General features: G+C 48.4%; 1 protein-coding gene across 8 annotated transcripts in view; it reads left to right on the top strand.

Moving 5' to 3' along the window:
- Window positions 1-7,834, top strand: part of Rubcn (rubicon autophagy regulator) — a 56,965-nt gene extending 49,131 nt beyond the window's left edge. For 7 of the 8 annotated variants that reach the window (XM_076942824.1, XM_034515613.2, XM_034515615.2 and 4 more), the window contains 9 exons: window positions 165-222; window positions 719-851; window positions 1,453-1,598; window positions 2,237-2,301; window positions 2,702-2,940; window positions 3,398-3,459; window positions 3,820-3,973; window positions 5,150-5,243; window positions 5,430-5,748. In XM_076942824.1, the coding sequence (XP_076798939.1) occupies window positions 165-222; window positions 719-851; window positions 1,453-1,598; window positions 2,237-2,301; window positions 2,702-2,940; window positions 3,398-3,459; window positions 3,820-3,973; window positions 5,150-5,243; window positions 5,430-5,608 (1,130 nt within the window). In that variant the 3' untranslated portion in view covers window positions 5,609-5,748. Of the gene's footprint in view, window positions 1-164; window positions 223-718; window positions 852-1,452; window positions 1,599-2,236; window positions 2,302-2,701; window positions 2,941-3,397; window positions 3,460-3,819; window positions 3,974-5,149; window positions 5,244-5,429 lie in introns of all 8 variants that reach the window. The other variant, XM_034515614.2, reaches the window with a different exon arrangement.
- Window positions 7,835-17,555: the final 9,721 nt, after the last annotated feature.

Genomic DNA, 17,555 nt, shown 5'->3' with positions numbered 1-17,555 from the left:
ATGGATGGAAATGGACTCTTAAGTAGCGTGTAGAGCTTCACCTGTTTCTTACCCTGCCCAGAATGTAGCACCTAGCCGCCACCCTAGTACTTAGCTGCAGTACCCTGCGGTGGGTTCCTTTTCTATTCATTTCCTGCACCCACTTATCTCTGGTTTCCATGTAGATGCTGACATCCGGAGGGGCACAGTCTCAAACGGCAAGTCATCCTTCTCCCAGAATTTGTGAGTATCATTTTATTTGTTTAGTAACTTTGGGGTATATGGAAAACCAAACCCAGATCGAGGCCTGTGGTTGAGAAAGGTCACAGCAAAAGCTAGCCCATTTGAAGAAGAGGCAGGGTTCAAGTGATGGCCCTGTCCCATGGTGGCCACTCAAGGGGAGAAAGACCACATCTTTGAGAGGTACAATAGCAGTTTTACTGACTTTATTTTATAAATAGGCAGAGTATCCATCTTAAGTAAAGAAGCTGAACTACAGAGAAAGGAAAATACAGAACTCTTAACTGTACTCCCACGTACTGCTGGGAGGTGAGCTCGGTGCTTGTACATAGTCACTTAAGAGCAGGCTATTTTCACAGTGCATGTTGTCTGGCAGTGAGTAAAGACAGTGAGCAGGCTCCGGGGGCAGTGAGGAGGTCAGGTGTATGGTCTTGGGCTCTGACTGTCAGGAGCCGCAGTCTTCTTGACTTGGTGCACTCAGTCCTCCTCTCCCTTCCAGCTCACACTGCTTCCTGCACTCCACATCTGCTGAGGCAGTGGCCATGGGGCTTCTCAAGCAGTTTGAAGGGATGCAGCTTCCTGCTGCCTCGGAGCTAGAGTGGCTAGTCCCAGAGCACGATGCTCCACAGAAGGTAGGCCTTTCCTGTCCTCCCTGCCCAGGAACCCGTGAACCTTCTGATCTTGTTCTCCTTTCTCACATGCCCTGGTCTGGAGTGAACCTATATATCTTTCCTTATTCAGGAACATACGTTGTTTACAAGTATGTTGAGTGCCCCAGTGAGAGAATGGGTGAATGCTTGCCTGCCTAGGTTTTCTGGTTGGTGCTCCTTCACTGTCCTTTTCCACAGAGGAAACGCTCATGTTTTGTGTCTTAACTTTAAGACACTGTGTGAGAGTGAATTGTTCAAACTCCTTTTTGCTCTACAGTTGAATCCTTTGAGGCGTAAGGCATGCTTGCCACAGTAAAGGCCTCAGGAAGAGTAAGGGCAGTACCAGCAATGGGCACCAGGACCCTAGCGTGCTGTCTCTCTCTGCTTCTTGGAACTCAAGATCCTGGCTTCTAGTAGCCTGGTGCCTCCTCGTTTGTTTTTAAGTCAGGGTTTGTTAAGGCCTCAGCCTATGATAGTTCTGAAATATGTCTCATCATCTCTGCTCCTGTTGTGGCCAGAAGGGCTAAACATACGTGTTCCCGTCGATCGTCCGTGCCAGCTCACGTGCACTTTTCTTCTGCAGCTCCTACCTATCCCCGACTCCCTGCCCATCTCACCAGACGACGGGCAGCATGCAGACATCTACAAGCTGCGGATCCGTGTCCGTGGCAACCTGGAGTGGGCTCCACCCCGGCCTCAGATCATTTTTAACGTTCATCCAGCCCCAACGTGAGTAGCCAGTGGCCGTGTCCTATGTCGGAGAGGATCCATTCTCTTTGCACTGTAAGAGCCGTCTTCCTACCTTCACGTCTGTGCCGCTGGCTGTGCTTTCCACACACTTGTGTGTATTTAAGAGCATAGAAAGACGATCCTCCATTTTACTTCTGTTCTTAAATTCTTCTAGCCCTTGAGTTCTCTCCCACACTTAACTGGGCCTCACCCCCTTTAAGTCAGCATTCCCAGGCTGTTGCCTTCCTCCCAGTACTTGTGAGCTCACTAGGTTTTCTTCTCTTTTTAAGATAAATCTTTTCTCTCCCTTGTTCTTTCCTACTTATTATCCCTCATCCCTTGCATTCGTACAGAACATGTGGTTCACTTTGAGGATAGTCCCTTACTCGTACAGAACATGTGGTTCACTTTGAGGATACTCCCTTACTCACCACCGTGGCCTGACCCAGTAAACCCTGACCTCATAAACCCTCACTTTGCACTAGTGCTCCAAGAAAAAAGTAAGCTTGTCCAACTCTACAAAGCTGGTGAATTCTTGGTGCTCCCATCCTTACAAGAGTCTTCGTGCCTTCACCCTTTACCCCACTGAGCCCTGTTAGCTACCATCTGCTAATCTCCTCGCCTTTTCCTTCCTGCAGGAGGAAGATTGCTGTGGCCAAGCAGAATTACCGCTGTGCAGGATGTGGCATCCGGACCGACCCTGGTAAGACCCATCATAGTGACCCATAGCTTTGTCTTCCCCCACGCCTGTCCTAGGTGATGGAAGGGGTGAGCGGACAGATGGGGGAAGGGAAGAAGGTCCTGGAGCAGGAGCGGGGCATTACCTCAGGAGCAGCACTGCCAGAACCATATCCTGGAGAAACTGGCTCCTTGTAGCTAGGCTTTTAGAGTCTGGGTCTCATTCACTCCAACAGTTTGGATTCTTCAGTAGCCTCTAGGATGGGGGTACAGGAACCGTAAGTCCCACTATGCGAGTTTTTTCCAGCTTTCGAAAATTTACACAGAAGTGGTTAGAAGCCAGTTGACCCTCCCTGCCTGCCTTTTGAAGGGTCACCAGCTTCTGAGTACAAAGTCACACTAGCTTTGGTTTTCTGGGTTTCTAGATTATATCAAGCGGCTGCGGTACTGTGAGTACCTGGGCAAGTACTTCTGCCAGTGCTGCCACGAGAATGCCCAGACGGTCGTTCCCAGCCGCATTCTGCGCAAATGGGACTTCAGCAAGTACTACGTCAGCAACTTTTCCAAGGACCTGCTCACTAAGATCTGCAATGACCCTCTCTTCAATGTGCAGGACATTAACAGCGCCCTCTACAGGAAGGTCAAGATGCTCAACCAAGTCCGGGTGAGACACCTGATCAAGCGGTGGCATACATGCCTGCTTCTGTCCTGGCTCCTGGCTCTGTTGCCTTAGGTCACAGTCACCATTCACGTTCTGTGGCCTTTCTTGTTTGTCTGTTTTCCAGTGCTGGGGACTGAGCCCAGCATTGATCCCCACAGTAGCAGCAAGGCCTCTGTCACAGAGCTTCACTAGGCTCGATAGCACTTGAAAGCACAAACCATGTCTACCCTCACAGAGAACGGGGTTGGGAATGTGAATCCCGGAGTTTTCAGCGGCTGCCATTGTGGCTGATGAACATACTGACTTAGCAGAAGGGCCTTCCTAACACTGAAGTGAACTGTTGAAGGCTTGACTGAGAGGCGTGGGGGCAGCGCTCCTCCGGCTGCTCCATGCAGTTTGGAGGTCTGGCTGGCCTAACAGCTCCTTCTCTCCTCTTCTCCACCCAATGTCTTGTCGTCAGCTGCTGCGGGTTCAGTTGTACCACATGAAGAACATGTTTAAGACGTGCCGACTGGCCAAAGAGTAAGTCTCCTGTGGAGGCCAGAGTCCTCTGGCTGCCCTCTTGTCTCTTAAAGGTGTATGTCCCAACAGTTGGCTGTTTTACGTGAGGAAGAGTTTGCAGAAATGTCTGAAATTAGTCAGTGGGAAGCCATGACAGTAATTAGTGTCTTTTTTGGAAAAGGACTGTCTGTTCAAGGCGGGTCACCATTTTCCGAGCTCACTCTACAGGGTTTATAAATAAAATACTTTTGGTATGGGGGAGCTAGGGGGGCCTAGCATACCTGGGCTGGCATCTATCCTTCTGCAGAAGGTGTTTGGTACTGTCACACACCATATGAAATGGATATTTCCTCTCCCTCTCACTGCCTCTCATTTCTGCAGGCTCCTGGACTCCTTTGACGTGGTTCCAGGCCACCTGACAGAGGACCTCCATCTGTACTCGCTGAACGACCTGACTGCAACCAAGAAGGGCGAACTGGGCCCCAGGCTGGCCGAGCTTACCAGAGCGGGAGCCGCCCATGTTGAGAGATGTATGGTGAGGCCGCCTTGTACTGCCCTGCAGCTGAGGGCTTGCTTGGGGCTTAGGTGGGGCAGGGTTCTTGCCATTTAGCTCCAGAAACTTGATATGGCCAGTTGACCCTGAGAGAAACCAGAAGGGCTTGAGTCAGTGAGCAATAGGTTCTTATCTGAAGAGCCTGGAGTTAGAGCAGGGAACTCTGCGGAGCTGGGGCAGGAGGATCTGAAGAACCTGGAGTTAGAGCAGGGAACTCTGCAGAGCTGGGGCAGGAGGATCTGAAGAACCTGGAGTTAGAGCAGGGAACTCTGCGGAGCTGGGGCAGGAGGATTTGAGTCCTGACTCAGCCTGGGCTATTCCTCAAGACCGTCTCTAGAGAAAACAAAAATACAAAAACAATTAGGACAGGACTTGATGCTGGTGTTGGCCCCCGGGCTAGACTGAGCAGCCTTCCATGAAGAAGGCCACACTCGGTAGGACCTTGATCACAGTCTAGAGGCTGCTGTTTTCAGTCACGGTCTCCAGCAGTTTCTTCTCTATGTAAGCCCATTGTCTTCATTCTGGAATGAAGGTGACTCTTAGGTGAACTGTCCTTTCCTCTTGAGCTTTTGAGGACCGATGAAATAGCTCGACAGCATCTCTGTGAATTCTATTTACAAGCATAACTTAGTATCGTTCATGATAGGATCAACATGCTAGAAACCTGGAAATGTTACTTTTAGATCTGCCCGTCTCAGCTGCCCGATTTGTGGCCTGTGTTGGGGTCAGGGGTGTATGGGGAGGGGATGGGGTGGACACACTGCAGTGTAACCTGACTAAGAGGATGTTGTTTCTGGGAAACACCCTTACTTTACCTTTTATCTTAGTAGTGGTACACATTTCAAAGTAAAAGTCGATACTGGAGTACAGATTTGAGGACTCTCTTCTCCGTACCCTCTCTTCAGCCATTCCTCGTCTCCGAGGGCTGCTCCAGTGGCAAGGGCTTCTCAAGCCTGTGTCTCTTGTCTGTACCTGAGTTTTGTGTGTGGTGTCCAGCCCTACTGTGGCTCTCATACTCACAAGTCCAGCCCAAGGCTGTATACCACAGTCAGTAGACCCCGTCATCTGCTCAAAGGTGTATTTATGACTTGCTTTCCCTCACTGGAGGCCGCCCTCTGGAGCCAGTCCCTCACTTTTCTTCCATTACTCTCTCCACAGCTGTGCCAGGCCAAGGGCTTCATCTGTGAGTTCTGCCAGAATGAGGATGACGTCATCTTTCCTTTTGAGCTACATAAGTGCCGGACCTGTGAAGGTGAGGACTGTTGTTAGAGCAGGTGGACTGCTTGAGAGTCCTCTGTGAGCAGAGTGTGGTGTGAGTAAGTCCACACTCCACCCCTGAGCACGCGTTGTGGGGAGATGCGGCTATGGTGGGGAGTAGCTTCCAGCCCAGGATAATACAAATCCTTTTCTTGTCTCTCTTTTTCATCTGAATGAACAGAATGTAAAGCATGTTACCATAAAACTTGCTTCAAGTCTGGAAGCTGCCCCCGGTGTGAGCGGCTGCAGGCCCGACGGGAGTTGCTGGCCAAGCAGAGCCTGGAGTCCTACCTGTCTGACTATGAGGAGGAGCCCACAGAAGCCTTGGCTCTAGAGACCACCGTCCTAGAGACCACCTGAGGACTGCACCTAAGCCCTTCGTCTGAGGGTCTGGCTAGGGTCAGATATAGAACTGAGCCCCACCTTCAAGGAAGGTGGGGCCTTCTAAAAAATATATATTGTCATTTTTTATGACTTGTCTGCTGTCCAGGTGTAGGCAACCTTTATTGGTTGATGGATCCAGTCTATTGTGACAGATATCTGTGGGCATCAGGTATTTTCATTGGAACTGACACTTGGAGTGCCTCTTGTGCGGGGAGTGGACCTGGAGGCCCAGTTCTGACACACTCGGCCTATCCCACTAAGGCCAGATCTGGTTACAGCTGCTGCTGAAAGATCATTCCCACTATTGACTTAGTTCCTCAGCATCTGAGCCAGGCCTTTCTCAGCCAACGACCTTCTCCTTTGCTGCTGAAACAGGAGATGGTCTTTCTTGGTCCTAGTCCTAGAAGAGAATAAGGCTGTGCCCTGAGGTACGGGGGAGAAAGGGCCCACGACAGGCATTCTGTCTGACTACTTAGATATGGGGGTGGGGGGCAGGGAGGAACAGAACCAGCATTGTTCTAGAATCCTCAGCATCTCGGGGGCAACCATGGCTTCCCTGTTGCAAGTATTCCTGGCATAGGTGGGCACAAGCTGGTTTGTGTACTCTGGTGGGCTTGAAGTAAAGAACAGATCTGAGTCTTAGGCTAGCCCACAAGCATTAAGTGCAGCTGCAGCTGGTGCTTAAGAAGTGGTTTTTCAGATAGAAGAGCCGACAGCCTCCTCTGGGGTGGTCAGTCTCTCAGCCGACTAGCTGGAGTGCAGGTGCACTTTGTGCTCAGGCAAGTCCATGATGCAGCCTAAGACAAGGATAGAAACCCCACCCACCATCTTAATAGTGTGTTCCTTACTGCTCTGTAGGACCATGAGCTCGTGGTTGTAAGTACAGGTGTGGCCCAGCTCTATTCTCTGTCCCCTGCCCCGCAGAGCTGCAGCCCTTCCTCTTGGCTGACCTCTTGCCTTAGTTTCTTTTCTCAGAGTTGGGGGAGCCGGCCCACGAGTAGCACCAGAGCACTTGACAGTTTGTGAGTGTTTGTTTGCTCAGAGTAACAGGAGCCTTGATGCAGTTAACTAACTCTTCAGCCTTGGTATATATGTTGAACCAGCCATTTCATGTTACTAATTTTAATAGACTCTTCCCATCACCTAATGTGCATTTTTGTGGGAAGTGTCCTGGACTAGGTTGCACATGACTGTGGTGGTGTCTGAGGTTCGAGCATCTAACCTCAGTAAACACTGGTCAGGGTTGCCTCAGAGCCTGGCAGCTCTGTGAACTAACATCCACAGCAATCTTGTTCTGGAGCCTGTGTCCTCCTGTACTTGGCTGCTAGTAAAATAATTGGTCCAGGCGGTACCCCAAGAAGTCAAATAGTTGCATGTTGGTGGTGGAAGCTGACAGGTAGCTGAGCTTAGAGGGAACAAGGGATCTCCCAGAGAGGCATGAGGGACATAATGGAACAGCCAAGCTGAGCTCTAGCAGAGCAGGAGGGAACATGACAGGCCAGTTCCAAGGTGTGGCTCCTCGGCCTCACACTTGGAATCTGACAACTACATGGGCTGGACAACTGGGACTACTCTCAGTAGGCAATGAGGCCGAAAGCGAGGCCAAAGCCAGTTCTGAAGAACTGGCTAGAAATCCCTTCCAACTCTGTTATCTCTGAGTCAGACCTTGGATTCCAGTTCCTGGCTGACTTCCCATTCAGCTGCTCACTGAAGTCACCACACTGGAGGAAACTTCCACCCATGCTCCCAGTCAGCACGGGCTCAAGCAGTCTCCCAGCTCCCCCGCCCCATCCCTCTAGATCACCCTCTTAGAACTCCTGAGTCTGCTGTCATTACTAACCAAATACCCATGTTTGTTTATTTGGGGAGAAGGAGCAGGGGGTGTGGTGAAAGCACTTTGTCACTTAATGGAATCTGAGGATCCCCTGCTGTGGCAGGGAGAGGCTTCCAATGCACTGATAGGACTGGGGTGGGGTAGCATCACTCTGTGTAAGGGAGTCAGCACCAAGTGCTCTGCACTTAAGCCCTTCCTGTTCCTCTGCTGAGGGGTGGAGAGCTTCTGCTGAACTAACAAAAGAAAGCAAGAGTCTAAATAAAAACGCTGTTTGTGTACACCTTGTGTTTAGAACTGGACTTTCACCTGCTGTAATTTACGCACATCCTGACAGTTCATGGTCATCTCTAATAAACTAAGAAAATAAATCTTGCCTTTTATTTACCTGCCTTGCCAACTATAGAATGGTATTTGTGTATTTACTGAAAAGCGACTGCATCTGAAAATTCCTGTGTGACTTTTGTGACTCTCTTCCACATGACTCTTGTTAGTTCTACTACTGTTATTGTTGTTGGGTTTTAAACACAGGGTCTCACCATGTATCCCACCGTGTATCTCAAACTTGGAATCCTCCTGCCTCTGCTGGAATGATAGGTTATACACGCCATACACATGGCTCTTTAGATGTCTCCTTGACATCTCTCACCACCATCTAGAACCAACACTTATCTCTACAAACCTAGCCATTAGTGACTCAGGTCTGAAAGCTAGTTGTATGACTTCCTCTGGGTCAGGTCACATGGCTGTCATCGTTTGTTGGTTGTCCTTTACTGTATCTCATTCTATTCCTCCCACTCCCACACAAATGCAGGCTCCTCTCAGTTGTCTGGGCTCACTCCAGTTTCTTCCTATTCACTTTCATCAATATTCAGGTACCCAGTCTATACTAATTTCTGTGGTAGTCTGTGGGACTATAGGAGAGAGCGAAGTGGAGACAGGCCCTCCCATAAGGAAATGAAACACTTGTGTGGTCCACGGACATTGTACAGAATCACCAAAGTGAATGGAGAGCCATCTGTGCCTGTGGGTGTCTTGGGGGCATGGTGACATACACCTATAATCCTAGCACTTGGGAGGCTCAAAAAAACCAACATATTTAGAAAAAATACAGTAAAAACTACCACAAATTTAAGAACACAATGTAGTAGCTATTTACATTCTATTAGATATTATGAGTTATATAGACATTTAAAATATATGATGAAATATGATAGAGATAAATATGATAGGAATAAAATGTGATATGAGTAGATTCCCTGCAAATATTAGGCTATTTTATATAAAAGATTTGAGCATTGATGGGTCTTGGAAACCCTAGAACAAGTCACCTGCAGGTAAGGGACAGCTAGTCAATCATCTCTGCTGATGGCGAAAAGAGCAAATGTGATTTCCAACAAATCTAGGATACATAACTGGGACAGAGAAAGGTGAAGCTCCTGAGAGTGGTTCTGCAAGTCCTTCCCCAAGGACGGGGCTCAGGCCAAGACCTCTAAACAGGAGCTGGCCTGTAATGAGGACCCAACAAGACAACCAGAGCGGACTTGCTGATTCAGATTTGTTTATGTTTGTAACCAACACTGGCCTCAAAATTCTCCTGCCACATCCCCCAGAGTGCTGGGATCACAAATGTGCACCATCACAGCCAATTACAATTTTAAATTTAAAACAGTGTTTGTGAATGCAGACATGGACGTGTCCTGGCGCTTGTATAGGCCACATGACAATTTGGGGGCATGAGCCATCTTCCCTTTTTTGTGTGGGGGCCTCTGATGATTCTGTTGTGCTGCATATCCCAGACTAGATGGCCCTCAGGCTTCTGGGTAATTTTCCTGTCATCGTGGTGTTGGAGTGTTGGGTCACAGATGATACACACCACCACATCCAACCTTTTACATGGGTTCTGAGGATCAAACAGGTTTGAGAGGTAGTTTCTGACCCAAGGGCTGAACTTGGGTTATCAGTCTTTTGTAGCTATTGCTATGACCTGCTGTGTAATTTCCCCATACCCACCACCCCCTTTTTTAAAAGAGAAGGTCTCACATCACCCAGGCTAAAATCAAACTCGATATGTAGCTGAGAATGACTGAACTGGTCCATTCGCCTCTGCATCTCCCGAGTGCTGGGATTACTAAAGTATGCCTCTATTTCCATCAATTTTAGGTTTTATATTGAGAATTGATGCAATAGACAAAACATTTGTGTTACCCTAAAATTTATGTTGAAGGCTTTATCCCAGTGAGGTCTTCAGGTAAGGCCTTTGGGAGGCAAATGAGTAGGTATCGTTAGGGTCAAGCCCCGTGATGCAGCTTATAAAGAACTCCAGGAAGCCGGACAGACAGCTCTTTCCATCTTGAGAGGGTGCAGCACAGACAACTATAAACCAGAACGAGTGTTTATAGTCTCCAAGACCCCTCAAGTTCACTAATGGGAAAGGTGCTGAAGAGTTTAATTCAAAGTAAATGAGTGCTCAAAATGTCAGCACCTTTGCAGAGAAAGGGCAGAGAGGTGGTCTGTTCTACTGCAGAGGAGGCTCCAGTAAAGCTCAGAAGAGGTTGCAAGGAACTGGTCTAGTGTATTGTCACGGTCACCACCTAAGAACATATAAGAAGAGAAAGCCAATCTGTTCTGCTCAGTTCTGTCTCAGCATTCTTAAGCAGAGAACAGAAGGTTGGGAACAGCATATCGAACAGACAGGGTCAAGTACAGAATCTCGGAAATCAAGGTCTCCTCAGGAAGACCAGGGATTAGGGAAGCCCAAGACTGTCCCTTGAGCCTGCTGCCAGCAAGACAGGCCACACAGGGACAGCTGAGCTGAAGACTCACCCCTAAGTAACAGGGACATCCCAAAGAAAGGGAACTAAACTGAGCATCCCCTACTGTGGCACTGACTGTGCTGCTTGTTCATTCCTGTGGCCTCCACTGGGTCTACGTAGGTGTACTGTATCAAGGAATGGCAGAGAAGGTGGGCAATCTTTACAGCCTCCTGGTTAGGAGCCTGTGTGACCATAATGGCCCTGGGTTATGGAGGAAAGGTTGAAGAAGCTTCAACTCCAGATACCTCAAACGTGAGGAATGCAGGAGTTGGCTGCCTTCCTCCTCCCAATCTGGCACTGTAAAACTGCCCCTCTACATCAACCTTAGTAAGAACGTATTGCCCGCCGGGCGGTGGTGGCACACGCCTTTAATCCCAGCACTTGGGAGGCAGAGGCAGGCGGATTTCTGAGTTTGAGGCCAGCCTGGTCTACAGAGTGAGTTCCAGGACAGCCAGGACTACACAGAGAAACCCTGTCTCGAAAAACCAAAAAAAAAAAAAAAAAAACATATTGCCCTGACAGTTCAGGCTTCATGGCTTGTTTGACCTTAAAAGCCTCATGACCTCAATTCAGGGTAGAGATCCCTGGCACACGCTGGGAGAGGTGACACAACCTGGCATACGCTGGGAGAAGTGAGAGAGCCTGGCACACACTGGAGAGGAGAGAGAGCCTAGCACACAGTGGGAGATATAAGAGAGCCTGGCACATGCTGGGAGAGGTGAGAGAGCCTGGCACACACTGGGGAGGAGAGAGAGAGAGCCTGGCACACAGTGGGAGAGGTGAGAGAGCCTGGCACACACTGGGAGAGGAGAGAGAGCCTGGCACACACTGGGAGAGGAGAGAGAGCCTGGCACACACTGGGAGAGGAGAGAGAGCCTGGCACACACTGGGAGAGGTGAGAGAGACTGGCACAAACTGGGAGAGGTGAGAGAGACTGGCACACACTGGGAGAGGAGAGAGAGCCTGGCACACACTGGGAGAGGAGAGAGAGCCTCACACACACTGGGAGAGGAGAGAGAGCCTCACACACACTGGGAGAAGGTAAAAGCAAAGGCAGTATCTGAACTCAGCCACAAATTTTGAAAATAATGACGTTACTTGCCGGGAGCCAAGCCCAGGAAATTACCTGCTGTTTTAGAAAGTCAAGTACAAGGTTAAGAAAGGACGTTCACAGGTCTCAGGTCCCAGGAACCTAAAGAACGTCTGGCATTTCCTTGGAGCAGGTTATGACAGTGGGATGGTCTAGGGCAATAAGGTTATGACAGTGGGATGGTCTAGGGCAATAAGGATATGACAGTGGACTGGTCTTAGACAGTAAGGATTCCATAGTAAGATAGCCCTAAGCAATGACCCTCGCCCAAACTTCCCGGTTTGCTGTGTCTTTATAACCTGCCCCCAAAATTAAAGTTTCAGAGCTTGATCAGAACCTCAGACTTGCTCTCATTCTTTGTGTCTCTTGTCCTTTCATTCGTTCGCCCCCTTCCCTAAGGTCTCGTCGAATCCCCGCGGGCCGGGGCAGTTACTTGTTCAACTTAAAGTGATCCAAGCCATGGGTGTGTGATCCTTTTCATGGTTTGTAACTGAGTGCTTGGCTGCAATTCCTGCCTTTTAGGTATTTACTATTTAGTTATTAAGACAGGAGCACATAGGTAAAATTATTAGACATGGAGTGCTTTCTGTGTCCTGGGCACTGCTCTAAATTATTTATATATGAATGATTCGTTAACTCTCCCGAATACCCACTGAGGCAGATGGCATCATCGTTTCCACTCTAAACATGTAACTAAGGCAAAGAGAACTTAAGTCACATACTTAACACATTCCAGCTCGTAATGGTGGAGCCCAGATCCACATACAGGTGTCCTGGCTCTAAAACTCCACCTTTAACAACCGTGTTATGCCAAGATAAATGAAAAAACCAAGTTCTAAGAGGCCAGAGAAACCAACAGCCAGTGTGGCCATGACACAGGAAGCATAGTGCAAGAGCTGATTCCTAAAACTTTGCAGGCATACTAGGATTCTCTAGAAGAACAGAACTGGGAGAATGAGTAGCTACAGCGGGGGTTCAGTGGGTTGACTTACATGATTTGGGCAGACATTGGCTACCCCAGGAGTTTCAATCAGGTATTGAAGGTCTGGACAATTTCTGGACAGCTTTGGTCTTCAGTCTATAATGGAGGACTGTGTTCTGATAATGAGTGAAGGGGTGTAGCAACAGTAGAAGTTGTGACACTGCCAGGGGTGGCTGAGCTCACCAGTGAGATGCAAACTTGAAGCTTTTTCCTTGGTCCCCAGTTTTCTGAGCTACTACCAGAAGATGCTGCCCTCCTAACATGGGTATTCCCACTTCAAATATCCCTGTCAGGAAAACCCTTGCAAGTGTGTCTGCCAGCTAGTCTCTAAGCTTCTTCCAGTGCTAGTCAAGTTGACAACCACATGAGTCCATCCCTTGCCAACTTGATACCCAATAACATCTTATGTCATGCTTAATTTCCAAATAAAAATGTCAAGTCACAATCCCCTCCTCCACATGATATAACTACCCCGGATACAATCACAATTTGTATGTTTTCCCCTTCAGAATAGGTGGTAAAGTCCTTTACGAAATGCTAAATCAGGCTGGAGAGATTGCTCAGCAGTTAAGAGCACTGGCTCTTCTCCCAGAGGTCCTGAGTTCAATTCCCAGCAACCACATGGTGGCTCACAACCATCTGTAATAGGATCCGATGCCCTCCTCTGGTGTGTCCTAAGAGAACCACAATGTTCTCACATACACAGAATAAATAAACAAAAAAAAAAAAAAATGAAAGAAAGAATGAATGAATGAAAGAAAGAAAAGGAAGAAAAATAAGAAAAAGAAATGCTAAATCCGCCGGGCGGTGGTGGCACACGCCTTTAATCCCAGCACTTGGGAGGCAGAGGCAGGCGGATTTCTGAGTTCGAGGCCAGCCTGGTCTACCGAGTGAGTTCCAGGTCAGCCAAGGGTATACAGAGAAACCCTGTCTCGAAAAACCAAAAAAAAAAGAAATGCTAAATCCTTTAGAGTCCCAGAACTTAAATATAATATAGGTTATAATACTTGTTGTTATTACATAATAAATACAGGAAAGAAAACACAAGTATCTGCTTAATGTGTGTATGTGTGTGTGTATATACAAGCATATTTTTAACAGAATAAGACAAATGCTAATGTCAATTACAACCCTCATTTTTGGAACTGGTATGATGGTTATTCTCAGTTGTCAACTTGACTATATCTGGAATGAACTACAATCCAGAAATGGAGGGCACACTTGTGATCCAGATCTTGAGGCTGGAAGACACGGGCTTTTGATCTGGATCTTGAGGCATAGTGGCCACGAAAAGCTTTAGGCCCAAGAAAGGTAGTACAGGCCTTTAATCCCTGCAGACAGACGCAAGCAATCTCTGAGTTCAAGGTGAGTCTGGGACAGAGCAAATTCCAAGTAAAGAGTAGCTTAGGTCCAGGTATGGTGGTGCACACCTTCAATCTGAGCCACACCTTCTGCTGGAGGTCTACATAGGACTTTGGAAGAAGGAAGGCTCACTCTTCTCGCCTGCTTGCACTTACTTGCCAGCACATCTGATGGAACCTTTTTCTTCAGGACCAGCTGTAATGCCTAGCCTCCTGGGACTGAGCAACTACTAGATTCTTGGACTTCCCATTCACAGCTTCCCATTGTTGGGTTAGTTAGACTGAAGACTGTAAGTCATTCCAATAATATCTCTTAATATAGAGTCATTCCATAAGTTCTGTGACTCTAGAGAACCCTAATACAACTGGTCACACAGCCTGAGTTGGTATTTATAACTACCTTTCCCTACTTTTTTTTTTTTTTTCCGAGACAGGGTTTCTCTGTGTAATTCTGGCTGTCCTGGAACTCACTCTGTAGACCAGGCTGGCCTCGAACTCAGAAATCCGCCTGCCTCTGCCTCCCAAGTGCTGGGATTAAAGGTGTGCGCCACCACTGCCCGGCCTACCTTTCCCTACTATCCATCTGTCTTTCCTCCACCCTCAGCAAACACCTCAGTGGGTCTTGGTTCTTCACCTTGAGGGGCGACCCATACTTTCATTTCTAAAGGGCCTAGGCAATTCATCATCCTGACTGGATTGGATTGTTGTAGTTTCCCATTGATCTTAATAACAAGACATAGTGATACCCTGGATGTCTAAAGGATTTCCTGCATCCCAGAGGTACTTTTCCTCACCTCCATTGAGGAAAAGCAGCCCAGTTTCCCCTTAGTAGTCTGGATCAGTCACTCCTCCTAAACTGTAACTTGTTTGTCAGCCTAAACTGTAACTCTTTTGTTAGCCTAACTCAAAAGCATTAGGAGCTCAAAGTGGTAAGGGGGAAGGGTTTTTTTTTTTTTTAAGTATTATTTATTTAGTCATACATATTAGTATTCTAGTTGCATGACGGAAGAGGGCATTAGATGCCATTATAAATGGTTGTGAGCTGTGCCCTACCCCCAGCCTTGAGCAGGCCTGAAAGACCTTGTTTACCACAATAGACCAAATAATAGGACCCAGGTGGAGTTACCCACCTTGGCTGCACACACAGCCTGCTACAGGAACTTAGAAGAATAACTGCCCACTGAGCTTGCCTTGAGACATCTCTGGCTGTGACAAAGGATGGGTTCCTTCACCGATCCCCGGCAGTGACCAAAGATGGGTCCCCTCACTCATCTCTGGCTGAGGCAAGAAGGGGTTCGGTGGTGGGGCTTTCCCTTTAAATTAAGAGCTGAACATTAAACTTCCAGCCTTGATCAGAGAAGTTTGTCTTGGCTTCATTTCCTCTCGCCCTCATTCCCTGTCTTCATTTTCAGCCCCCCTTTCAGGTGAACTCAGTTGATTGGTGGCCGCAGGCGGCTGCAATGAGCCACCATGTGGTAACTGGGAATTGAACTCAAGACCTTTGGAAGGGCAGAGTTAACCACTGAGCCATCTCTCCAGCCTTAGGAGGAAGCCTTAACCTTCCAATTCAGTGGAATGTTTGCTTTGCCTCCTGGAAGAAGCACACCTTCTTTTGGAGCCTAAGCTTCTAGGTCAGTAGACGGTAAGGTCGTGAAAACAGGAAGCAGTATTTTGCTAGTGGGTCACTAGGGTGATAGTGAGTGAAACTAGTCCCATCTTTGCCTCTTGTGTCCTGGACCTGTGAATCCTAGCTATGGGAGAAATAGTACCACTTACTCCAATGCTGCTGCTGCCTTCTGGAGAACCCTGCCCCACCCCACAGGCTACTACTGCCTTTTGTTGGCTCTGTAGCTATCTTTAAAAGACCATTCTATTGTTTTATCAGGCCAGCTGCTTCAAGATGGTGGGATACATGGCAAGACCAGTGGGTTCTGTGAGCATGGGTCCTTTGTTGCTCCTCTTTGGCTGTGAAGTGAGTTCTTTGGTCAGAAGCACTGCTGTGTGGAATACATGAGAGCGGACCAGGCATTCTGTAAGTCCCTGGACGGTAGTTAGTATAGAAGCGTTATGCCCAGGAAAGGAAGAGCCAGAATCGTAACAGATATGTAAGGATACTGTGTTGCCCTTTCCACTGAAGTGATTCAGTGTAATCAGCTTGGTGTCTGGTCTACATAGAGAGTTCCAGGACAGAGAGGCTCTGTCTTTAAAAAAGGGGGGGAAAGTTGCTCCCTCTTTATACTTCTGAGGGATGGCTGCTGTGCAGAGTTGAGCCCTGGGGTCACATTCCTCACATTTTCAGCTGGACTGAAAGCGCAAACATGCCTTCCCCCTCCCCCACGACTCAACCCTATCCTTCCCCCCCCCACCCCCCACCCCCACCCCACCCCCTGCCGCCTGCTGTGTCTCTTGAGGCTTAGCTGCTCAGCCGAGCCTCCTTTTTATAGATCAAAGCTCACCCTAAAGTTATCCAGGAATGCACAGCCCTCTGTCCCAGGCACTCCCTCTGGAGCGTTGGCAGTTATGGGAGGCCACGGTGCTTGCCCCAAACTCTGACCATGTAAGTCACTTTAGAGCGACACGGAAACTTTGGTCCTTTGTGTTTTCTTCAGCTATAAAAAGGCCACACTCCAGAACCCGCACTTTCCAAGGCAATGGAATCCGAGGCACCCACATGACTCTTAGAAAGGCCTTATAAAGCGTGTCTCTTGTTGCAAAGGGTCCGCTGGTTGTTTAAAACCAAAACAAAACAAAAAACCAAAACCAAACCAAACAAACAAACGACTACGAAATCCTGCCACTTTCCAACTGCCAGCTTGGTTTTACATTTTTAAATTATCTTTTTTCATGGGGGGGTGGGGGTGAAGACGGGGGGGGGGGGGGGGCGGGGCTGTGCCACTGTGCAAATGTGAAGCTCAGAGGACAACTTGCAGGAGTTGATTCTCTGCTTCCACCATGAGGGTTTGGGGGGGGGGGGGGGTCAGGGCTCGTTAGTAAAGCTCTGTTTCTCTGTCTCTGTGAAGTCCTCAGTGCGATAGATGAGGAGCTGGTACTGTCCCTTCGCTGCGGTGTTTTCTACGCATGCGCTGGCCTCCTCACCAGCCGCCGCCAGGGGGCGCACAGCCCTCACCAGCGTTCAAGGTGGTGAAGGTGGCTACTCTGATAGATCTCTTAGCTCAGCCCCTGTGACCCTGGAGTCCAGCTCCTTGCACACCACCTAGTCAGTTCCCACCATTCCTTCCCACTTAGCCATTTCTACACTATCCCTAGTCGTATCTACTTGGGCCTCCCAATTCCACTTTCCGTGCTGAGGAAGGATGCACACAGATGTGGGTTAGACTAGACTGTTGTTTTTTGGTTTTTGGTTTTTTGAGACAGGGTTTCTCTGTGTAGCCCTGGCTGTTCTGGAACTCACTCTGTAAACCAGGCTGGCCTCGAACTCAGAAATCCACTTGCCTCTGCCTCCCAAGTGCTGGGATTAAAGGCGTGCGCCACCACTGCCGGGCTGGACTAGACTATTGTTAAGTCATGGCCTCTCACATTGGTTTCAGGCCAAAGCAATACTGTCTCTAGAAGGCTCACTTTCCCGTTCTTTTTAAAAGATTTATTTTTATTATTTTAAAGTATGTGTATGTGTGTACTCTATAAGGAGTGGGAAGCAATATGCACTCGTGTGTGTCAGTGGAGGGCAGAGACATAGCACCCTTTAAAGCTACAGTTACAAGTAGTTTTGAGCACCAGTGTGGGTGCTGGGAACCAAACAGGAGCCAATGCAATCTTAAATGCTAAGCTGAGATTCTTTCACTTCCTAACGTCACAGAGAAAAGGTGACATCCAGAAGAGATA

The sequence above is a fragment of the Arvicanthis niloticus genome, chromosome 12, assembly GCF_011762505.2.
Source record: "Arvicanthis niloticus isolate mArvNil1 chromosome 12, mArvNil1.pat.X, whole genome shotgun sequence".
NCBI classification, from domain to species: domain Eukaryota; kingdom Metazoa; phylum Chordata; class Mammalia; order Rodentia; family Muridae; genus Arvicanthis; species Arvicanthis niloticus.
The sequence above is the reverse complement of the archived record's forward strand: the minus strand, read 5'-3'. Positions and strand labels throughout refer to the sequence as shown.